Below are 21,674 nucleotides of genomic sequence, written 5' to 3'. Positions count from 1 at the left end.
ACTTATGTTTCTGATTATTTTACCTTTGGAGATACAGCAACAGCATAATTTCAACGTGTAATACATACATGTGTAAAGGCATGTCAGGCTGTCAATAGCCAGAGCTGCATTGAACTCATTGTAGGTGTGTGAATGATCAACAATCAACATATGGCTGAAATAGAGGGCCCCAAAATCAAATTTTGCTAAGGGCCCTATGGAGGCTTGGGCCGGCCCTGAGTCAAAGTATGTGCTCATGGTACTGTGAGCATGTATAATGAACAGATTCTCACTCAGGCAGCCAAAGCTGGTGACCCTGCACTGTCATCTGCTCCCTTTAACCATGTGTTGCATCTGTGCTACAGTCTCTTGGCAAAGCATCAGTTTGATCAGTGAGTCAGCCACGGGAGTTAGGTGACTTAAAGAAATTAAGACTTAGCCTTAAACAAGAATATTAGCAAAATAAAAACATTTTAGAATACATCAAATAACCCATGAGTGTTTTGTCCAGTATGTAGCTGTCAGTCACAGCCAAACACAAGTAATACCCATGAAAAGATGAATGTGTTACAGTGGTTGCATAAAATATTAATATACTTAACATTTTTGAAATCTCTGACTTTTTGCCACTAAAATCTTTTTTTTTTTTCACATCCACTACTCACTTTATGTGTTGTCTATATCACTGACTTTGACTGTGTCTTTGGACTCTTGCATCACAATCAGAACATCACTATCACACATGACAATTATTTCACCAGTCCTTGCGTGAAAAACCATGATAGAGCGACATTGAAATAGACCTTAGTTTTGTTTTATTTTGTTTTGTTTTGACATTACTTTTATGTTTGTTTGTTTGTTTGTTTGTTTGTTTTGGAGGAAAATTAAATTACTTAAATCATGATGAATCTGATATGGTTGAAAGAAGATAATGATAACTTTGTAAATGTCTCAATATTTCAATTGTTCTGTTGGTATTTTAATAAACGATGTAACCAAAGCAGCTGAGACCTCATACAAGTGTTCTAATCACTTGGGCGACCACACAGTGATGTGTTGCGCAGCGCTGCCTGCAAAACTGAGACACGCAGGTGCAGACTGCCGCCAAGTGGTTAAGACTGGACGCTGCAAGATCAATGTTCAAATTTTCCCTGTTTAGATCTATTATTAACAGTATTATTACGATTGCCAATAACCTCTTGAGTTATCAGTACCAATTACTACCTGACTGACGACCTGACTTACTATAAACACCATTCGTTTTATTAAGCTTTTTTTTTTTAATATGATGATTCATATTTGCAGCATAACATAGAAATGTGTATTTTAGACATTCTTCATTTCCTTCCGTTCATTTGGCACACTGGCTACAAGCAATCAGAATGAACCCTAACATTTCGACGGCTTCAGTTCACACTCGCGCGTAAAGTTTGCTGTGTAAACGCCCTACTAAATTGAGCCTGGGGTAAGAGAACTTCACCTCGGCAAGGTACGGGTTAATTCTCGCCAGGAAGCTTGACTTTGCACGAGCAATTGCAGTGAAATGTCCAAAAAGAAAGGCCTGGACCCTCCTATGACCCTGCTATGTGTCTCTGTGCAAGACCCAGACTGACTGCGCGCCTCTGCTTGCTATCCCGTTTCCCTCCAAACGAGACTCTTTCTTTGCTTTTCACATCGTGATCTTCTCTATTTCTGTCTTCAACGGAGGGACTTGCTTTTATTTCTTGATTTTTGCGGTTCGGCTACAATGGCAAAATGGTGGTTTTGGTTCCTATACCTGCTGCCGTTCATCTGTGGGCAGCATCCACATCGCACGGCTGGCCCCTGGCTGCACAGGATCCAGTGGGAGAACAACGGGCAGGTTTACAGTTTGTTGAGCACAGGCTCGGAGTACCAGGCAGCGGAGCGCTCGAGAAGCCAAGCGAGGGTTTATGTGAGCAGCAGAAATCAGGTGCCGGCTGCAGGACCCCGGCAGACTGATTCCAGACAGTTACGGAGCGACCAGGCTGCAGAACACGGAGGCACCGCGCCCGGACACTCAGCCAGGCAGTATGCGACCTCACACGCTGACGCGTCAAGGAGCGGCTCGCATCCTGTGCGTTCTGACGCAGCAGCTGCAGCCTCTCCGGGCGCCCGACGCGCTCACGGCGAAGCCTTGAGCGCGGTCCACTTGTCTCCATCGAGAAGTTTTACAGATTTCCCAGCAGGCAGATCGGGAGGTGATGTTGCGGATGCCACTTTACCGCGCAGGCAGGAGCCCGGCGCGCAGCGCAACGATTTACGCGCCGAGGAGGAGAGGACCATCCCTGGACCACCCGTGCACGGCAACCACCAGACCTCGGGCTTTCTCGCGCCACTAGAGAGGGAACCCGAGGCCCCTCAACGATTCCCTGGCCCCGCGGAGGATGGTTTGAGCGAGGCAGCCTCTCACGGAGGTGACATGGCTAACGACGACCCTCGAAACCCGGTGAAAAACCACAGGAATTCGCTTTTCTACAACGCGTTCACCACAAGTGGCAGGACAGCGGGTCGCGCGAGGCGTCCACCTGGCACAGGGTATGGAACAAGATATTTCCAAAATGGTAAGCTTCCAATTCATTTGTCATTATTATTATTATTATTATTATTATTATTATTATTATTATTATTATTATTATCAATAATAAAATCAGCTGGTTTGAGGAACACCAACATCAATCCCCTTTTTGGGAGGTACAAACTAAAGATGGGAATAATCATGTTTGGTTCATGGACTGACTGATTGACTCTGAATGATTCCAGAAAACACAAACATAACACTTTAAACAAACACTTGAGTTGTTCTCAGAAGAAATTAAACAGCACTTAAAATCAGTACGTGGAAAACCAAAATATCAAGCGTTTCTTCATTCTCTACTCCGAGGTCTGCCCGACCTGGTTCCAGACCCATATGCCATCCAAGCAGGAGCCTACATCCAGCGCATGCAGATGTACGCACTCCGCTGTGCTGCAGAAGAGAACTGCCTGGCCAGGTAACCTGCACTGACTGATAGAATAATAACTACTCTGGTGTTAGATTTTCCAAAATCTGTTCAATAGTATTGTGAAGCAGTGATTCTCCGAGGCCATGTCCTGCCAAGATATAAACACGCTGTTGTGGTTTTCCGAGAACACCGAGCCTAGTTTAGTTAGTTTAGTTTTGAACCTTTTCTACCACATCCCCGTTGAAAGAGAAGCTTTTTTTTCACCTCTCCTGTCCACTGTGACTTACCCAAGGTCGGCGTACGCGCCAACAGTGAGAGACATCGACTTCAGGGTCCTCCTGCGCTTTCCCCAAAAAGTGAAGAACCAAGGAACCAGTGACTTCCTTCCCGTCAAACCCAGATACCAGTGGGACTGGCACAGCTGTCACCAGTGAGTCCTCAGTTATTATCAGCAAAAACTCCCTTCACCGATGAACCAACATGGGTTACGATCTGAAAAGGTATGGCACAAAGTCATTTGAAAGTAAGATGCAAAGGACTTCAATCCCTGTCTGTCCTCTTGTGCTCCACAAAGGCACTACCACAGCATGGACGCCTTCAGTAACTACGACCTGCTGGATGTCGTTACCGGACGTAAAGTGGCTGAGGGACACAAGGCCAGTTTTTGCCTGGAAGACACGGCCTGCGACCCTGGATTCAGGCGTCGCTATGCCTGTACGTCTCATACACAGGTAATAAAGGGATCAATAAAGTCTATATCTATCTATCTAATTATCTATCTAAACGTTCTCAATGATCTAATGAAAAATGGTCAATACAGGCAGCCCTTCGCAACAAGTGCTATCATTTATTTTTAAAACCTTCTTATGTAAGTTTTTGTGTTCAGTTCAGTAACATTAATAAAACATGACAGCATAGCAATGTAGTCAGGTAACTCTAACAGCATGCAACAAGCAGAGCAAGCAAGATAATGACTGAATCATCTGCATACATTTGCAGATGAGCCTGTGGTTAAAAATTAACATTAGAAATTCAAAATAAATAGCAGTGTTGTCCGAGTCTGAGTGGATAAAGAAAACTGTTCGAAACTATTATTCTTTAAATTCCAATTTCATGTCACATCAAATCACCCAGAGCCTTGACTTGTTGAGAAATGAAAAAACGAATATTCTACCAAACACCACATTTCCACATGATGGTATTGGCCATTCACACTTCTTCAGCCTGATATTCACCCCACCCCAATCCACCCCACCCTCCCGTAAAATCGACCAAAAAATGTTTTGGCAGATTTGTAGACATCCTGAGTATGTCTCTGTGTATTATATCTGTTGTCTGGTCTGCGTGATTCTGGCTCTGGCTGGTTTCTCCAAACAGCTGTGAAGTTAAACTGTGGTGAAGAATGAGAGCCTCTAACTGGAATGTGATTTCAGGGCCTGAGCCCAGGCTGCCATGATCTCTATGCAGCAAACATAGACTGCCAGTGGATTGATATCACCAATGTGCCTCCAGGAAACTATATACTGAAGGTAACTCATCATTCACTACTTTCACAAAATAGGATTTAACTCAACTAAAAAACCTGCAGAACTAATTGATATGTACTTCTTGGTTTTAGGTCACCGTGAATCCCAATTTCTACGTTATGGAATCTGATTTCACCAACAACGTTGTGAGGTGTGACGTAATATACACAGGAGTCTACGTCCAAACACGTCACTGTCGGGTTGCAAGGTACCACTGAGACTTCACGTCACCACTTATAGTCATTGAATTATCATTGAAGAAAATTCTTTGGTTGAACAAAGAAAGACGCTGCAAGTTAAACGGTCAATCTTGTCTTGTTTTTTTAATGTCATTTTCTCTTTTTCTAGGGGTTGAAATCTCCTCAGAAGGATTGCAGTAAATATGTCAGTACTGTTCCTCACCAGTGGCACCGTCCCAAGTTGGTAGTGCAGTTGTCTGAGCGATGAACAGCGCCTTTGCGTTGCCTTGTGTCGTTCTGACACAAACACAAAACCTTTGAACCAATTTTGTTCATCAAACTGTTCACGAGAGCATTAAATGTGTTTTACTACAAATGTGCAACGATGCACAGAATTAGTAAATCTAAGTGATCTGTTTATTTGGTAAATGCTGATTTATTTCTTGAAATGTTTTGCTAATATTATGCTTATTGTTATTGTTCTATGCACATCTTGAGTTGTTCTTCAGTTATTTAAAGCTTAGACATTCTCGTTATTGAAAGGAAGACCAAAGACAATGATGTAAAAATGTATTTATAATAATTCATAAATAACACATTTAAGTTTGTAAGTGTGCCTTTGCTCCTGGTCCTAAAATCCATTGAGTCCCTGTAAGGGTAAATACCTCTAAACCCATCTTGAAGATACAGTTCGTGTGTGTGTGTGTGTGTGTGTGTGTGTGTGTGGTAAGACTTTCTATGAAGGTCTAGTCTATAATGTATTATGAGAGCATTCATAAGACATTATAAAGCATTTATAAGGCTTTATAGAAGTTGCTATAAACTTTTATAATCATGTATGGCAACTTATAACAAGGTTCATAAAGTACTATAAGTGGTGCACATTATGCATCATAAACTTATACTTCCACACCAAAGTGTATGAAAGAAGAATGTGAAGTTACATAGCACATTATAACTTCAGACAGTTATAAAGAGTCAAAGAACTGCTCTGACATATAATTAATGCTTAGTTTGTGAAATGGAATAATGCCTTATAAACATCAATGATATGCTATAGGATGACTTTAAGAGCTCTAAGTAAAGTGACAACACCATGTAAGGTTATTAGCAATGAAACTTTATTTTTTCAAAAATATACCAGCCTGTTCTTCTTTCATACACTTTGGTGTGGAAGTATAAGTTTATAATGCATTATGTACACCACTTATAATACTTTATGAACCTTGTTATAAGTTGCCATACATGATTATAAAAGTTTGTAACAACTTTTATAAAGCCTTATAAATGCTTTATAATGTCTTATGAATGTTCTCATAATGCATTATATAGACTAGACCTTCATAGAAAGTGTTACCGTGTGTGTGTGTGTGTGTGTGTGTGTGTGTGTGTGTGTGTGTGTGTGTGTGCGTGTGTGTGTGTGTGTGTGTCTTTTGACAAATGCCACACTCAATGGAGCTGAAAGTTCGTTGTTTGTTAGGGACTGTATGTCGTACAAAGCTATTGCTTTTGTTTGTCTTTGTTGGTTCATTTGATGGATTTGTGAGCATTTGCAAGAATACAATCTTATGTTGAATAGTAAGACAATATTCTGCATCATTTTTTTGAAGGTACGCCTGCTTTTGTAACTGGGGGAATGATGTGAAATACAAATTTATCGGGGTGGAATTTTGGATTTGATGCAATAAAGGAGGGAGAAAATAAAATAAAATAAAATAAATCTCCATTGTCCTGACTCTTATTTTTAACCAGTGCCACTTCACGTGTTGACTGATTGCAGCCTAAAACCATTAGCCTGTAAGTTGTTTATTAAAGTTTAAATCCAGTTTTGCAAGTGGATAGGAGCCATATTTTGACCTCATCCGTTTGAAAGCAGGACTTTTCCTTGGAGCAATGTTGGAGACAGAGGCCTCAAAGACAAACTGTCCTGCAGGAAGACGCTGGAGGCATGTTTGCTGACGGGCCTCTGTGAAGACACAACCCGAAGGATCTTATACAGTTGTGCCATATCTACTAAAACACAGCCAGAGCACGATGAATGAAGGCCTTCTCTCGCCCTCCCCTCCTCTGTGCACGTAAAAAAGGAGTTTCTGTCAGAGTTCTACCAGGAGCAGCATCACATAATGGCAGCGGAGGGCATTGTTAGGGATGACTGCCATTTTCATACCTCTGGGATATTCTAGTTTAGATGGAGGAATTATACAAGTGTCATTCAGAAAAAATAACTTTTTTTCTATTTTGCACGAAGCACTTGAGCTAACTGTAGAAACTCAGAACCTGGCACATTTTGTTTGTTGTGTTTGAAAATATATTTCAAAATCACCTCCTGATATCTTTTTTATAATGTAAGAACATTTCAATAAGATATTTTTTGCCATTTGCTTTGCTGACATTTTTGTCATGTTGCACTTAGTTACGTCATTTATTTGATATGCACCCGATGAGCAAAGGCTTCAAAAAAGATCACTGCCTTAAAATAGTCTCCTGTGCTCACACAGAGTGAGGTAACTTTGATCAGTGTGTTGGAAAACACGAGGGCCAGTGGACAATGTACGCATTGTTAAATTCACATCTGCTGGGTGTTTCCACTGAAACAGCGCTCACACTTCTGCCTTCAGGATGCTGCAGAGCGAAAAGATTAAGCTCAATTAAGATGGCTTACGTTGGAAGTCACCGAGCTGCTTCCCTGCCAGGAGAGATTGTCTGTGTTATTGAGAGTGTCTGGAAAATTCCCTCCGATTCCAGTCTGACTCAGAATCCTCGTGACACTGTTACTATTTTTGGAGAGTTTTACAGGAAGTTTAAAGTGAAATAAGTCACTCTGATAGACATAACACCGGTGCACATTGTCCATATGTTTCACATTAGGTCAAAGGGGATAGTTATATACATATACTGTACATATAATCATTTGAGTGATTACTTTCCCTTTAATTATCAGGGCCTATTGTTTTGAGACAAAATGTTGAACTATCCTTTTAAACTAGTAAGCTCTCATCTGTTTTTCTTTTAAAGCTAAGGCCAGCGAGAACAGCAATCATTTTCTTTGCTTTCAAAGCTGAACCCTTAGCTTACAATCACTGAAACAATGTTCAATTAGTTTGACACAAAGAAAATCATTCTTTTTTTTCTTTCAATCTTCAGCCAATCCTCTGTGCCATCGCAAACATCTAAAAGTTTCAACTGAAGATGGTGGAGACTCGATATGAAGAGGTCACCAATCGTATTGACGTCTCACCATTGGACCAGAGCCCTCCAATCATTTGCAGGCCAACCAGATACTGAATGGGTTCAGCAGGTATCTGGAGTGCACCCGGCATTCAGAGCCTCTCTGCGTTCCTCGGCACTCATCTGGTCACCTCCTCTTTTTGGACCAGCATGTCATTTTAAACAAGTGATGCCGTAGAGAGGACGGAGAATGTTTGCTCAGCTGTCGAGCTTCACACCAACATCTGGACACCCCGGTGTCTTGTTGGCCTCGCACAAGCGTGGGGCAGGGCTGGCGTCCGCTCATCTGGCTCATCTCCATCGAGCACAATCCGACGTGCAGGTAGGTGAGTTGAGGAGGACAGAGGTTTCGCCATCTGGCCGCAGCCAACACTGGACATACTGTGGCAAGGAGAGACATTTTCCGGATGCATCTGCACTTAGGCTAGCAGTGTTTGGAAGGGTTACCAAGGCCAGTGTTTGGTATTTGCAGGTCATATTTCAACAAAGCACGGGGGCACAGAGGACCCGGCTGGGATGCAACGGGGGAAACGTGCTCGGCCGTAAAAGAGCATCCTGACTCTCGGGTTTAGACACAGAGCAGAGAAATTCCTCGGCAGCTCTGTCATCCCATTGAGATTAAGAACCCGGAGGTCAGCCGCAAGACCGCGTTAGGGCAGACACACTGGGCTACTGCTTCAACCCCGGGTCACTCGCTCGCACACGCTGCAGACACGCTGCGGTACAATCTGCAAGAAGTGGAAAAGAGCTTGCGCAATGAGGGGCAACCGCAGCAGTCGTCGCTGAGTGGGACGGAAAGATGGTTGTCTTTCAAGCTGGGTGGTATCGTGACTTGGGTGGTGCTTTGAGGGAAAGCTCAAAGGGACTTGCTCTTCTTTGATTGTTAATCCATGAGCACTTGTTTCTCTGCAATTGTTCTTCATCTTTCATGCCAAAGACTGCTTTTAATATACGCCTTCACTTCTATGACGTGTCAAAGATGTTTGAATGATTAGGAGCTCCTGATTCTATGGTGAACAAAACAGCTAAATCAATTTGTCGCGTGACTGTCTGTGAAAAATGTGGTTTTGTGAGAAAGCTGTAATTCCCCAATTGTTAAAAAAAAAAGAAAAAAATGGTGTTAATCAACTTTGTAAAGCAATGTTATAGAAATACATGTAATATTTACCGGAGTGCTTTTCTGATTCTTCCTTTTTGGTTCTCTAATATTTCTTTCCAAATGCATTTATTTTCTGTTTTTAGGAGTTTGTTTTATAATTTTTGTATCTTGCAAATATGTATCTTCATCTCCAATCTTATTATCCCTATCCTCCTGAATTATGTTGTGTCGATTTTTAATTGTAATAATGGAGCTCTTGACCACTTAATGGAGCTACATACAAAATTCACCTCTTTAGACTTAAGTGGGAAAATTCCTATGTGCAGATCCAATGACAAGAAAATTAGAATCAGTCATCTCTTGCTCTCAGGTTCTCAAACTTCTGGTTAACAGGTCTGGCAGTTGTCTTTATACATCAACAAATCAAATTGTACGTGTAGCCCAAGTTTGCCTCGTAGGGCTTCACATTCTGTACAGATTCAACTACTCTCAAAACACATCAGAAAAAATGGGGGGGGGGGGGGGACTGAAGTGAAATATTGAAATAATTGAGTTTTTTTGTTTTCTACCTGTCTAAATGGTAATTTGCAGAGAGAAACAAAATACACAGAAGAAATAGTTAGAGAGACATCCTCTCCCTTGGTTGGTTGCCGTGTCTGTTATAGTCCTGTTTGCTCAGAGGTTGTTCAGTATTCACTACACCAGTGACATCTAATGGTGAAATGATTTTGTACATGGTACCAGATGGGAACAGAACCAGGAGGAAATGCTTGGAAAAAGGGAGGCTCCTTCAGAAAGATTTTCAGAGTGCAGTGGAGATTGTGAGGGGGCCACACAGTCTGTCAAATTCTTACAGGCCATTTACTCTCTAGGGCCAATTGGTTGCATTTATTTTACTCCTGTCATGGCCCATACCACCAGTGTGTTAAACTAAATTACGTACCAAAGTAAGTCATAGGTAGAGTAAAGCATTTGTACCATTCTATGCTTTTCTATCAAATAACAGAATAAAAAAATACAATAAAAGCAATGAATAGATGGAGTTATGTTGCAACTGTCGTCAATGTAGACCCACCTTGGCCAGATTGATTGGTCAGTCATAGAGCTGGGTGGCAAATAAAGATTTGAATTGAGGCTTCTTAAGATATGCAAGAACATTCATTCATTCATTCATCTTCCATACCCGCTTATTCCCGAGCTCAGCGTCACGGGGGTCTGCTGGAGCCTATCCCAGCTGTCATAGGGCGAAGGCAGGGTGACACCCTGGACAAGTCGAAGAACATTCACTTATCAGTAATTGTGCTCTGGCAAGGTTAAACCATACTTGCTCTGTGTGGAAACACACATGGTTAACCTGGCGTGTAACACTGAAGGTTCATGGAGACACTGAGTTGTCGGACCAAATGTTGTGCATGGGTTTCTTTAAGAGCACGAGCGTGGCCACAGATGTAGGAGTGTGGGTAGAGGCCTGATGCAGCCTGGGGAGACCAGATGGTGCCTGACAATGTAAGCAGGAACGATCTGGACAGAAGAAAATCCCGGCAATGGGGAAACAATCCCACGTTACCACAGTAACAGGTGAAACCATTGGGTAGCGAGTGACTGGACCCTGGAAGAGGTTGTCAATGCAAAGCTGGTTGGTGGCAGGTGTGGTTGATTGGCAAGGTGTTATACAGGAAATCACGCCCACACAGTGGTACGCAGACAAACAATGGAGAGGCAGAGGCAGAACTAATTCATTCTGTTTGGTTGTACATGTTGTCAGGTTCTGACAACATGTACATGCAATCTTAAAGTATATTTGACTGTTGTTGTTGTATATCTGTATATTTATTCATACGGTATGTCAACTGTCTGAGTGAAGAGCCTATGAGAAGAATATTGGAATAATATTAATTCAATCATGTTTCATTACCAGAATTATATCAAAATGAGAACTACTCAATGCAATAGGAATGTGAGAATTTACTATATGCTTTTATGCATAGAGCATATCGATTGGACATTGGATAGCTGCCCAGTGCCAAGCTGCATATAGGCAGCATGGCACTGGGAGAGTGAAGTGTCCATCGTCAAACTCTCAATTTTTGCACCTTTCACACACTTTCATGCATTGATCACACACCGCCGTGCACAAATTCTAATAATGGTAGAGTTAATAAAAGATATGTAATAGTGCTGAAGTATGCACTTTGTGAGACACCATATGTTTCTAGTGGCTAGTTAGGTCTTTTAGTTGAAAGCTATTTATGCTGAGGTCCCTACCTCTGAGTGTATAGTTCTTCCGCAACTGCAGTTTTCCTTCCAGAAGTTCTCCTGCTCTTCCTGACAGACATTCCAAAGTCATTGCAGTATTTGCAAAGACCACATGGCCAACATCGCGGCCAGTGTGCTTTCTGTCGGAAAGATTCATGGTCAGGACAATGGGCCAATAGCACGGCTTTCTCCTGGTGCGTCAGGTTTAACATGCAGTGGATGTTCTCCTTTGACCTTTAATACCTCAAGATCAATGTCCTGAGGCCGATGTACTTTTGATTTTTTTTTTACCTCTGTTGTACACTTAATATTCATGTAGAGTCTCATCTGGAGACTTGATCGAAAAGAGAAGGCAGGAAGAAAGTCTGTTGAAAAACGCATTGCTTTTTACTCCCACTAAGACTGGAATCCCTTGTGAACAGTAAGCACGCTGATGTGTGCATGGAATTTGAATATTCTTGCAATGTAAAAACCAGTATATGAAGATAAAAGTGGAGAATTAAGATCTACAATGGTGCAATTCCTGAGTTTGTATACTTCTTCAAGTAGTAGTTTACTTCATTGTATTTTAAACATGACTCAATGGCTGCTGTACACTGGACAAGAACAGGACCATTGTATGGTAAGTTTATCTTTATCGAAGCATGCAGTCACATGAGAAGCAGATTATATTTGTTGCAAGTTCAAGTTAAATGATTTGAGCTCACTCAATAGGTGATGTAAATTTTGGCAACATCATTTATTTGCTGCAAAGTGCATTTTATTCTTAATTAACTGACTAAAAATATATACCGTAGCATTTCTTTCTCATTTTAAATCAAATTTGTGAGAAAACCAGAGATGTGCATTTCACCCACAGGGCGTGATTGGAAATAGCAGTTTTTCCTGTTTCCACCCCCCCCCCCCCCCCCGACCCCCCCCCGACGATGACTCAGCAGACTACTCGCAAAAAACTTCAGAGTTGTACCCTATATAACACCTTGATGTCATGACACAAGAATCCTCAGGATACAGGCAAGATGAATTGTTAATCGTTGTTCCTGACAAGTGAGGAAGGCCTCACGTGCTTGACCTCAGACCTTATCTAACTTTCCGCCGCTTATCGACTCATCACACCTCACACTCCTCTGCCTCCAGCCACTCTGTAACTGCTGCGCAGACTGCAGAAGCAGAGACGGAGTGCAAAAAGTGCAGAGGACAGCTTGAATGTGTTGTCCCCATCTGTCACCCGGCGCTCTCCATCAGTGGTGCAAAGTAAAAGTGTGAGAGAAGGTGAGGGATGCTTTGTAGGTCGGTTCCACTATAATTATGGCTGGCTGGCTGGCTGGATGGATGGATGGATGGATGGATGGATGGATGGATGGCGCTCTGATAGCAGCAGGAGCTGGTGGGAAGACGGTGGCGAAATTTTCAAACAAGATTTTAACAAACGGATGCAGACGCTGGCTGGACCCGACCTGGCACTCAGCGGTGCAACATCCTGACTATGATCACACGCTGCCATCTCTGGATTGGCCCAAAATGAAAAGAAATCACACATTTTTACAATTTCTCTTTGGACATTTATGACAGAATTGTTGAAATGATTTCACAGAGACAGCAGTGCTTTTTATTAGGTTTTCCAAATTTGTAGTCAGTGCAAAATTGTTTTGTTCTTTGGCCAAGAAAGCTGGTGAATTCATGGGAAAACAAAATTGAAATATTCACTTTTTATTAACCACTCGTCACACTTCACTGCAGCTTTCCATTGCTGTCATCTTGCTAACTGCAAGCGCCCATGTAGCAGCTGGGCAAACAGTCTAAATAAAGGTGAAAGTCACAAATCTGAGCATTTGAAATCTGTTCAAGAGACACGTAATTTAAAGATCAAAGATAAATACCTACCTTTTAGTCTGTAATCACAATATGTGCATCTGTGGTAGACCAGAAACTTTTTCACGTGACAGGATGTTTCTTGCTGTTTGCTCTTTGCTGTTTGCATCTCAGATGTCATAGTTGCTACGAAGAAAGGTCTGAACATTGACTGGAATGAGCAAGTCATGAGAGGCAAAAGGTCTGTAGAATTTCTTTTTCAAAGTATTTCACAAGCCGAGTGCCATCCCATTACATAATGCTGCAGGCACGGCAAGGAATGGCAACATTGTCGTAACAGAATAAGGCACTGCAGCAAAACACACATGGCAGATGAGAGGGGAAGAATGGACTCTTTTTCTGGCCAAAACTGCCAATTAAAATATATCAAATTTGGTAGGTAGTAGCAGTAAGTAGTAAAGGTAAGCTGCCTGAAAATAGATTTATTTGCATAAAAAACTAATAAATTATTATTATTATTATTAATACTGTAAAGAAAATATACATTACATGTTTATATGCACAGTTTTAAGCAGCGTTTCATTTTTATTCTTGCAATTACTTTCCAGCTACATCACTAGGAACAGCAAGAGCACAAATTCACAGAGGTTTTACTGTCAGTCCTTCACGCTTCTCTGCTCTGTGTGACACTATAGTTGCAGGTTCTGCTCTTGAGGAGATGTCCCTTTGGAAACACCCCCACCTTCAGGACGTGCTCCGTCTCCACCAACTGACAGCGTGTCTCAGAGGCTTCGGATCCTGCCGGAAATAAGTTGACGAAAGACAAAGCAGAAGAAAGATTCTTATGTTCATGATCAAAATGGGGCTTTTTTTTTAAAATTCTCTGTTATAATGTTTGATTTGAGCAAAAGAGAGTGGGCCTGTGCACCAGTGAGCATCTCACCTCGCTGTGCAGGAGAAATGTTCTCATTGGAAACCACGAAGACTGAGATTACTTTTGAAAAATAAATAAAACTCGAAGGCGTCAACTGAGGCTATCTCTGAAACGTTACTCTTCTAATAATTTTTTTTCATTTAAAATCAAATCAAATTTCACTTGCAAAAACCCCACGTTCGCAGTAGTTTGTTTGTTTGCCTAAAAGGGCTGTACATTCTCTACAGACACAACACACTGAGGAAGAAACTGAGGAAAAATCTAAAAGCCCTTAATAAGAGGGTACTTACCCTGACAAATTAATTATGGTATAATGAGGTATGACATTGTCTCACATAGCCTAAAGTATTAAGTAGATTATCTATAGTTATCAACTCAAGACACAAAACCGGTGGTACACAGCAGTCAGTCACTTTGCAAAGTGGCAAAATTCAACTGCATTTAAAATGTTCATTTTTGGTTTCTTTACACATGTAACAAGTGATCTTTTTTTTTTTTTACTTTTTTTATTTCATATTCCATGTGTCTGACCCATTTTCCTTTTCTCCCATTTGACAGTACAGAACAAAAAACACAGAAGACTGAAAACCACCTAAAAAAAAAAAAAAAGAGATATTTGATGTGAGCTCTGTTCTGAGGATTAAGGTTCAAATTCAAGCACACGTTCCTTTTGCTTCCAGCTTGGATGCGGAGCTGCAGTCTTCAAAACTGGCGGTGCTGCAACGTACTTATGTTTATGTGGACATTACAAGTATACCAAGAGTTTGCCTCGCTCCATCCTGGCACATGGCCGAGGGATTTTATGATTAAAACCAGATTGTGCTTGCCCAACTGGAAAAGGCCAGAAAAATAGATTGCAGTTCCGCATACTCTGCACAAGAGGGAAGTACAGAAGTGCGTCTCTGCTGCTGCAGCATCTGCGAAGGTGGAACTTAGCAGGACAGCCTTTACTGCGCACTTAAATTACCACTTCTGCTCCACGCACTATTTTGATCTTCATATCAGGTCTGTTTATAGTTCACTGTCAGTAATGATACGGCCGAGTGCGGCCTTCTCATCAACACCTCGCTCTCAATCATGCCAATCCTGAATCAGAGCTATGATCATCCGGTAAATGTAATAACACTCCTCTCTGTCACATGACCATCGGACTCGCTGCCGTAGGGGCTTCCTAAGCCAGAGGCATCTGAGCTCTGGCCAAGTTTTCAGTTCCCTGGAAGTGGTGAGTGTGTTACGCTGTAAAACGCAGCCTGTCTGGTGGTTTGTTCCTCCAGACCAGCTTTCACACTCAGCGATTAAAAGTGAGGAGAAAACTGAAAAACAGGAGTTTTCTTAAGCTGCTTAAAATTGAAAGCCTGAAGCTGCCCAGAAACAGTTCTTACTCACAGGATTTACTTTTTTCCCCCCTTCAAATTATGTCCCAATCAGCAGATAATCTTGTTTTGTAACAACGGGAATACTTTCATTTTAGCTTGAAAAGCTAAATTTACTTGAGCGAGTCAAACTGTCCTTCTTCCTTCCGATCCAAACAGCGAGAGGAAAAACAACACGGCGAGATGGACTGGTTCTGGAGGAGCTTCCCGTGAAAGCTGGGAAATCATGTGTCATCAACAACAGCGCACACATCACTACAGCCCCCTCTGCCGCCGCCCACACACACACACACACACACACACACACACACATCAAACGCACACATAAACTCTTTATTCCTCGCAGGGAGGAGCGCTGCAATTCATTTGGCGACTCTGAAAAACACACGCTGCCGGTAAACACGGCCAGACGTCATCAGCTGACGGAAACATCAACACGGTGAGGAGAGAGGAGGGGAAAAGTGCTCTTGTTTGTGTGTGTGTGTGTGTGTGTGTGTGTGTGTCACACTCACAACTTGCCATGAGTTGTTGGCCAGCCTGGTCCCAGTCTGACCTTCATTCGCTGCAGCAGGGTCTCAGGTTTCAAGCCCCAGTGGCACTGGGAGCAGACGAGCACCACCAGCAGAACCACCACCACCACCAGCAGAACCACCACCACCACCACCGACCACCCCCTCCTCCTTCACACCATGCTGGCGTTCTGGCGGCCTCTCCCAGGGTAGGTGGGGGTCCCCGCGGGCTGGGGCGGAGAGTGCAGACCCTTCCCACAGCGCCCGTTCTGAGGGTACCGAGGAGGTTTTTGAGTCCTGGAGTTTGACGTGCCGTTCCAAACTATCACTTTTGGGTCCAGGCTCTGCGGCCGAGGGTCCGAGTCTCTGGCAGGGTACAGCTGAGGAGGGTGACCGTTCATCCCCGGCGCGTGGTTCGTGTCCTTGCTGTGGTTGGCCGGGGTGAAGTGGCTGGTTTTGACCACGGACGCAGTGTGAACGGGCGACGGGGAGTTGGTCCTCAGGATGATGCGGTCCTCCCTGGTGTGAGGTAACGCCGGCAGGAGGTCGTCCCCATTACTGGAGGCGTAAAAGTTAGTGGGCGTGGCCTCCTCCTGGGCGAGACAGGGCACCTCTTCGCCGAGGTCAATACTGGCCGTGAGACGATCGATCTCCTGGACCACCTGGATGACAATGAGGAGGATCAGCTCAATGTCAGAAATGAAAAGCAGTCGGCAAATACTGCGATTTACCGGGAAAACATCCAAGGGCCTTGTGCATAAACCGTTTACAAGCAGTTTATTTTGTCAAAACATTTTTTTTTTTTTTTAAAGTACTTTAGTTAATTAAAAGTTTTTAATCGATACAATTTAGTGTTGCCTGTCATTATATTCTCTCTTTTTCTTGCAGTTATCGCAGGACGATCTGATGACTGTAGAAATACGGTGATCTCCTGCTCTTGCCATAGGGTGGTGAGCAACAAGGTACAAATACTTTGTTACTTACTGTACTTACGTACATTTTTCAGGTACCTGTACGTTGCTCGAGGATTTCTTTTTCTAACAACCTTTTACTTTTGCTCGGTACATTTGGACACAAACATCAGTACTCTCTACTCCCTACATTGGAAAAAGACACTTGTTACTTTTGATAAGAGTGTTTAAAAGATGCCAATTCTGTCAACAGTAATTCACTTATTATGATAGTTGCTGCTGTTTGAAGGTTTCACTTGAAACAGTGAAGCCATTTGAACTACGATGTTCTGTAGTTACATATAAATATAAACCTGGATCATATTTTAGAGGGATATTTGTTTAGCGTACCTCGGCTTTAGGGACACTGTATATATATACAGTATATATTACCTTTCCCAGAGAATTTTTACACAAGTATCCATACTTTTACTTAAGTACAGAGTTTGAATACATGAATACTTGCTAGCAACCAGGACCACCGAACCCAGATGTAACCTGGAGAAAGCGTTCACATTGTGTCTATTTCTTTCAACCTGCAAAAATAACTGGCAATGACGTGACACATGTGTGACGTGCACATTTCATTGTAAAGACAAGGAAATTAGCTAGGAAATTCATTTTACCTTGTCCTTCAGCGAATAATGTCATGATTGGCATGTCAGCCGTATTATATATATTTCAATTTGTCGCTAAGTCATCCCGGAGCCTCTTGTTTCCCTGAACAGCCCAATGCTTCAGCACAATGCCACGGCCTTGCACTGCAGTTTTCTGCGGTGAGTAACTGCTGTTTTACACTTTTGTGTTAAAAAGATAAAAGATAAATAAAAAGGATACCGCTGGAGCAAGTCATGATTTAGAAAATAGCAACGGGCTGGTCTTTGCAGAGCGCTGGCCGGAACGCTGCCAACTTCCACAGCTCTCCGCTGAAAGGTCACCGCGCGTCGCTGTCGAGTCGCCGCTTGGGCGAAAGATAAGTGAGTGAGTCACAAACAGAAGCAGCCGGCATCCGCAGCACGGCGATGTGCGCACGTGAAGCCGCAGATACAAGACCTGTGTGGCAACAATTTGCTCCCGTGAGCGGCTCGATGGCGCTCGACTGGGATGTCATCTCGGTATGCGCACCTGACTCCAACCTTCACATTCACACACCCCCGGTTAACACTGCGAGAAAAATAGACGCGGGTAATAATAGACCCTCTCACCTCTTTCATCTCCACGTGGACCTGCTGCAAGCCCCCCAGCACGTCCTCCAGGTCCGTCACCACTCGTCTGATTTGCTCCCTCACCAAGTCCCGCCTCCTCCTCCTCCTCCTCCCCCCTGCTGCCCCCCTCTGCCGGGCCACCTCTGACCCTTGACCCGGATGCTCCCCGTTGGCGGTCGGCGGCCTGGGTGCCTCCGGGACGCCGGCGACGGCGGAGGAGGGCGGGACGTGGAGCTCCTTCAGCCGGCTCGGGACCAGCTGCCTCTGGGGGACTTCGGTGGGGAAGAAGCCCTGGTGGGAGGCGGCGGCTCCGTCGCAGCAGCGCTCCTCGGACCCTGCCGTGTGTCTGCCTGCTTCGCGATGTCCGTCTGGCCCCCGGTCCTCCTCGGAAAGCCCCCCTCTGGGTCCGCAGTGGCCGTTGGCCGTGTACGGGTGACCCACGTGCGCGTGGTAACAGCCCGAGTGGTAGTCCTCCTCCTCCTCCTCCTCCTCCGCTTCCTCCTCCTCCACGGCCACGTACCTGACTGTCCTCTTGTGCCTGTACTGTTGACCTTTGACCCGGGGGTGCGGGAGCGGATGTGGTACGCTGACAGCGAGTGGGCGCGTCCGGCACACCACACAGCCGCAGTGTTCCCTGACAGGCGGGTAGTGTCTGTCCCCGGGCCACTGGGCAGGGTGGGACTCCCAGTCACAACTCTGAGCCCAGTCTTGGGGGCGGCCGCAGGGACCCGGCGGCGCCGCCAACACAGGCCTCCTCTGTGGGCTGCGAGGCTCGGCCCCGGCCACGGGCGCTCGCCGCACTCCGTCCACGTCCCCCGGTGGCGGGAAACCCGTCTGCCTGCGGTACAGCGGCGGTGGTGGCTCGCACTGGACGTAGTGGCGGCAGGGACACGGGCCGGGAGCGGCGGAGCAGGAGGAGGAGGAGGAGGAGGAGAAGAAGGAGGGGGAGGTGGAGCCGACGTGCTGGAAGAACCGTCCCGACGTCTGCGTGCCGTCGGCGTACATGTCCAAAGAGGTCCAGATGCTTGCGTGAAAACGCCTTCAGAAAACAAGCGGCTGCCTCCCGTCCCGGCTCCCTGCGGCCCAGTCATTCACCCACTCTGCTTTCCTCATCTGCCGCTTCCCACAAGAAAACTTTTCTTCTTCTGCCCCCTTCTTTTTTTCTCTCTCCCTCACCTCCCTCTCCGCCCGAGACTCCCTCCCTTTTCCTTCCTGTCTGTTGTTTCCCTTCTCCTCCTCTCCTCGAGTTATGAATCTCTGTGCGTGTTTCTCTCTTTTCAGCCGGACCTCCTCTCTCCTGCTGCTCCCCAACTTTTTTCCTCTTCTCCTTCTTCTCCTTCTTCTCCTTCTTCGTCTCCTCCCTGTCGCCCTCTCTCCTACTCGGGGGGCCCCCTCTCCACCTCCCTTCCTCTCTGTCTTTCTACCTCTCCCGCCTCGCTGTTCTGTCTCATTTGCTGCTGCAGGCTCCTAGTCTCTCTGTCTCTCTCTCTCTCTCGCTCTCTCTCTCTCTCTTGCTCTCTCTCACAGGCTGTGCATTTCCCGTTTCCTCCCCTCCCCTCCTCCCCGGCTCTCCTCACTCTCTCTCCACCTCCTCTCACTCTGTCCCTTGCCTGTGGTTGTACTCTCTCACTCACAGTCAGCTCTACCTACACTTGCAAATGTTCCTTCCCTTTTTACCCGAAATGTGAGCGACTTGCGAGGCTCCTCAGTTTTAGACCCCCCTCCCACCCCAACCTCTGTACGTCCTCCAGTTTGAAGAAAAAGTCCCCGCTCTGGTTGCCGTGCTCATTAGTCCAACTCCAAACCTTTTGCACTCTGCAATTAAACACTGCCTTGGATTCCTTGGCCAGAGTTAGGGAGGGGGAGGGGGAAAGAAATGCACTGGAGGAGGAGGAAGGGCTTCTTATACATACGAGGGCGTGTAGACAACACTCTGAGTCAAGGAGACGGACACCCTGCTTGTTTTTTTTTTCAGCGCTGCTCACGTCATAACACTTCATCACTCTCCTTGTCTTCTGCCACTCCTCCCTCCCTTCCTTCCTTGCTCAGTCATTGTCTTCTTTAGATTCATTTCATCTCACTGCTGAGCAAAACTTCACACCAGTGAAGTGGGCTCAGGCGAAAAAACACGCAGCTCAGCCTTTCCTGTCCATTCAACAGTGATCTAGTGCCACTTAAACAGCTTAGTGTCGGCCAAGCCGCGCTGCAGACAAATCATGATGATTTAATATCTGCCCATCATATAGAACTAAAGATGAATAAAATGGGTAAAAAAAAAAAAAAAAAAACACAATGGATGTCAAGTCATCAAGATCTGTCCTTCACTCTTTCAGAGAAAATAACTGGAGCTTTGAAAACAATGGCCTGTAAAAAAAAAAAAAAAAAAGGAGGGAGAAAAACTACTGAGAATAACTGGAGGAGGAGAATGAAGGAGATTCATCCTTCCCAGAAGGAGGATGAGGAGCCCAGTTCCGGCTGCTGAGGGGAATGTTGTTGTAGATGAAACGCAGCTGCAGTCGGTTTACCTTAGCATGTATCTCACAGGAGGGCAACCCTATGCTAATGCCTAGACACATGTGCGTGGCTCCACGTTTGCAAAGTTGAAAAATGGTTTATACGAGTCGAAATCTAGAGTTTTATCCCCAAAGGAAACATAAATTACCCCCCCCCCCCCCTCACTCCCCCCCTTAAGTAACACAGCATCATGGAACAAGAAACAGGGTTTCAAACAGTTCGTGAAACTAAAAAAAAAAAAAGAAGAAGATATAAAAAGATAAGATTCTTACCACTCTTTTAGACTTCTGAGATTTCAAGTCTGAAAAATCTATTTCTATATGGGAGCCTCATAAGCTTTCTTTCAGGAGAAAGAGGTTGCAGACACAGCCAGGGAGGATGCTGCTATGTTGGAAGTGATGTCAGGCACTGGACACTATTTTAGATGGAATATCTCAGAGGTCAGAACAGCACCAGAGGGTGTTCTCTGCACATGATGTTCTCTGCAAAAGTTTGCAGTCATGAGTGTCAAGTGTGGTCCCTCCCTCGCACCAGTGGGAAGCCTTATGCCGTTACCTGCTCCTTCAACCTGCAGTCACACAATCTAATTGACCTGTATAATGTGATGAAGACAAATCCCGTCATCCCATGTTTTTGAAGAACTGGAACTAATGGGCTCTTCCACAAGTGTAAGTGAACATATACTAAAATGTGTCCTTAATAACTTGCGTGAGGGTTGGACTGTTTTGAAACTAGAGAGAAATTCTGTTGTAAAAAGTAAACCATAATTGTAAAGCCGTCACATCGCAAGAAAGAAAAGTAATCTGTCCACTTTATTGAATCACTTTCCACTGTCAAAAACAATTATTGGGTTTTCTTTCCCTCTTTCAATTCCTTCCCATCTAACAAACCCCTAAAGGTCAAATGTGTCACAAGCGTTCCACATCTTCACACACAAACAAGACAGGGGCGAGGAAAAGCTTTAAGGTGTCAACATTACACAACTATTCCTCAGCATTGGGTTTCCTCAGGCGAATCCTCGTCTGTAGGCAGCAAAGGCAGAATCAAAAACAGCAGTTCCAAAGCTCCCTGCACTGATACATGCGTATGTTTGCGTGTGTGTTGCCTCTGAAAGTTTGCGCAGCGCTGCTCTTACGTCAAGTTGTTT

The 21,674-nt window shown here is 44.5% G+C and overlaps 2 protein-coding genes across 2 annotated transcripts; one reads left to right on the top strand and one right to left on the bottom strand.

Moving 5' to 3' along the window:
* The first annotated feature begins 1,564 nt into the window (after positions 1–1,564).
* LOC142885439 (protein-lysine 6-oxidase-like) lies at positions 1,565–6,352 on the top strand. Its single transcript, XM_076021876.1, has 7 exons — positions 1,565–2,561; positions 2,882–2,990; positions 3,235–3,372; positions 3,517–3,673; positions 4,376–4,471; positions 4,561–4,676; positions 4,817–6,352. Exons 1-7 carry the CDS (start codon positions 1,727–1,729, stop codon positions 4,821–4,823), a joined length of 1,458 nt encoding a protein of 485 aa, XP_075877991.1. The 5' UTR covers positions 1,565–1,726; the 3' UTR covers positions 4,824–6,352.
* Positions 6,353–12,778: 6,426 nt separating this feature from the next.
* Positions 12,779–19,512, bottom strand: LOC142885438 (uncharacterized). Its single transcript, XM_076021875.1, has 2 exons — positions 18,014–19,512; positions 12,779–16,520 (listed from the first exon to the last, which is right to left on the bottom strand). Exons 1-2 carry the CDS (start codon positions 19,016–19,018, stop codon positions 16,032–16,034), a joined length of 1,494 nt encoding a protein of 497 aa, XP_075877990.1. The 5' UTR covers positions 19,019–19,512; the 3' UTR covers positions 12,779–16,031.
* Positions 19,513–21,674: the final 2,162 nt, after the last annotated feature.

Source organism: Nelusetta ayraudi, unplaced genomic scaffold (genome assembly GCF_046127955.1).
Source record: "Nelusetta ayraudi isolate G7.1 ecotype Tasmania unplaced genomic scaffold, CSIRO-AGI_Nayr_v1 ptg000011l, whole genome shotgun sequence".
Lineage (NCBI taxonomy): Eukaryota > Metazoa > Chordata > Actinopteri > Tetraodontiformes > Monacanthidae > Nelusetta > Nelusetta ayraudi.
The sequence above is the reverse complement of the archived record's forward strand: the minus strand, read 5'-3'. Positions and strand labels throughout refer to the sequence as shown.